The sequence below is a fragment of the Vollenhovia emeryi genome, unplaced genomic scaffold (genome assembly GCF_000949405.1).
Source record: "Vollenhovia emeryi isolate VEMERY1.0 unplaced genomic scaffold, V.emery_V1.0 DF945962.1, whole genome shotgun sequence".
Lineage (NCBI taxonomy): Eukaryota > Metazoa > Arthropoda > Insecta > Hymenoptera > Formicidae > Vollenhovia > Vollenhovia emeryi.
In genome coordinates, this window is record NW_011960404.1 from 635 (window position 1) to 2,029 (window position 1,395).

At 35.5% G+C, this 1,395-nt stretch overlaps 1 protein-coding gene across 1 annotated transcript; it reads right to left on the reverse strand.

Moving 5' to 3' along the window:
• Positions 1 to 527: 527 nt before the first annotated feature.
• LOC105560404 lies at positions 528 to 1,035 on the reverse strand (the record flags this gene model as incomplete). The annotated part of the gene is made up of 2 exons (XM_012009516.1): positions 799 to 1,035; positions 528 to 729 (listed from the first exon to the last, which is right to left on the reverse strand). Coding segments are annotated over exons 1-2 (320 nt in total), but the record flags the coding sequence as incomplete, so codon positions are not given.
• Positions 1,036 to 1,395: the final 360 nt, after the last annotated feature.

The following is a 1,395-nucleotide window of genomic DNA, read 5'->3' on the forward strand; positions in this document are numbered from 1 at the left end:
ACTATTGCGAATTTTGCAAAATGGTATAGGACTTTTCTATTCAGTTTGCCCCGGTCTATCTGCCATTTACAGGTGATACGGGTATTAGGACACACCCTGTATATTACTTTTTTCAGAGTGTTGAGTCTTTCAGATACAACACATACATTTTATAATTTTATACTTATTTATAATTTGATAATCCGATTTCTCTACTATAGAATGAATTTAAAAGAAATTGTAAAGACAGGATGGAAGAGTAAGTGAGAGAAAAGTTCAGATGGCGCTACCGTATGAAGTGGCTCAACTTGCGCATGTGCACTGCGATTTTGGCTTCACCAATATCAAAGGTGCCGACAGAGAGTTGCGCTACTGTATACTGTGCCTGTGTTCCCTTTTGGGGGGTAGTGGGGAGGGGGAAAGGCTGGAGGGAGGGAGAGGAGGGAAAGTCAGCCAGTCGGGGCGTTGTAGGCTGATCTATGAAAAACCGGGAGGAATTGTTTTTATTATTTTTGTCATCGTTTTTTATGAGAGAATGAATTTCTTACCTCAATATTTCAACGTGAAGAGTAATACATGCATCTAATTCAGTCTCATTTTTAACATTGCGGAATTTTTGGGCTAACAATTCTAATCTTGCGGCAGAATAAAATAAAAGAATCGCAATGTTGCAATCGATACACATTCCAGCAGAAACTTGTAAACCGACTAATGATTGATGTAAATAAATAATACTTTTTATCGGATGTTCTACGGAAAATGGATATTTTGCATGAGTCGGAAATTCTTCTGGAAGAAATAATGGTCCGCAAATAATACCAATAGCAGTTAAGTAGCACCATAAAGTATAACTGCCGTAAATACGCCCATATTTGTCAACATAATGTTGCAGTGTAATATTTGTCTTTTCATCTGCTTGTTTGCAAAACGTTTCCATTTCATAATAAAGAACCTGAAACAAATAAACGAATGTTTAATCAATGGTTTGCATGTTATCTTTTCTCAATTGAATTTTTAAATATTTTTTTAACAATTTTAATTTTCCAAACATAGAATGAAAACCATAAATGTCCATTAGAAATCTATCATGGAGTTTAAAAATCCCCATTAGATATCCATGTTACTTTTTAAAGATATCTACTAGACATCCACAGTTTCGTATTTCATATTTTCATCTGACTTCCACTATACGTATTCATAAATGTCTTTTATGAATACGTATAGTGTTATGTTTTATGAATACGTATTATGTTATACAGGGTGTGTCCTAATACCCGTATGTCCCGTAGATGGCAGATAGACCGGGGCAAACTGAATAGAAAAGTCCTATACCATTTTGCAAAATTCGCAGTAGTTATCGAGAAATTAATTTTAATGTCTGAGCGAATGAGAGCGTAGAAGGCGGCAGGCCGGACA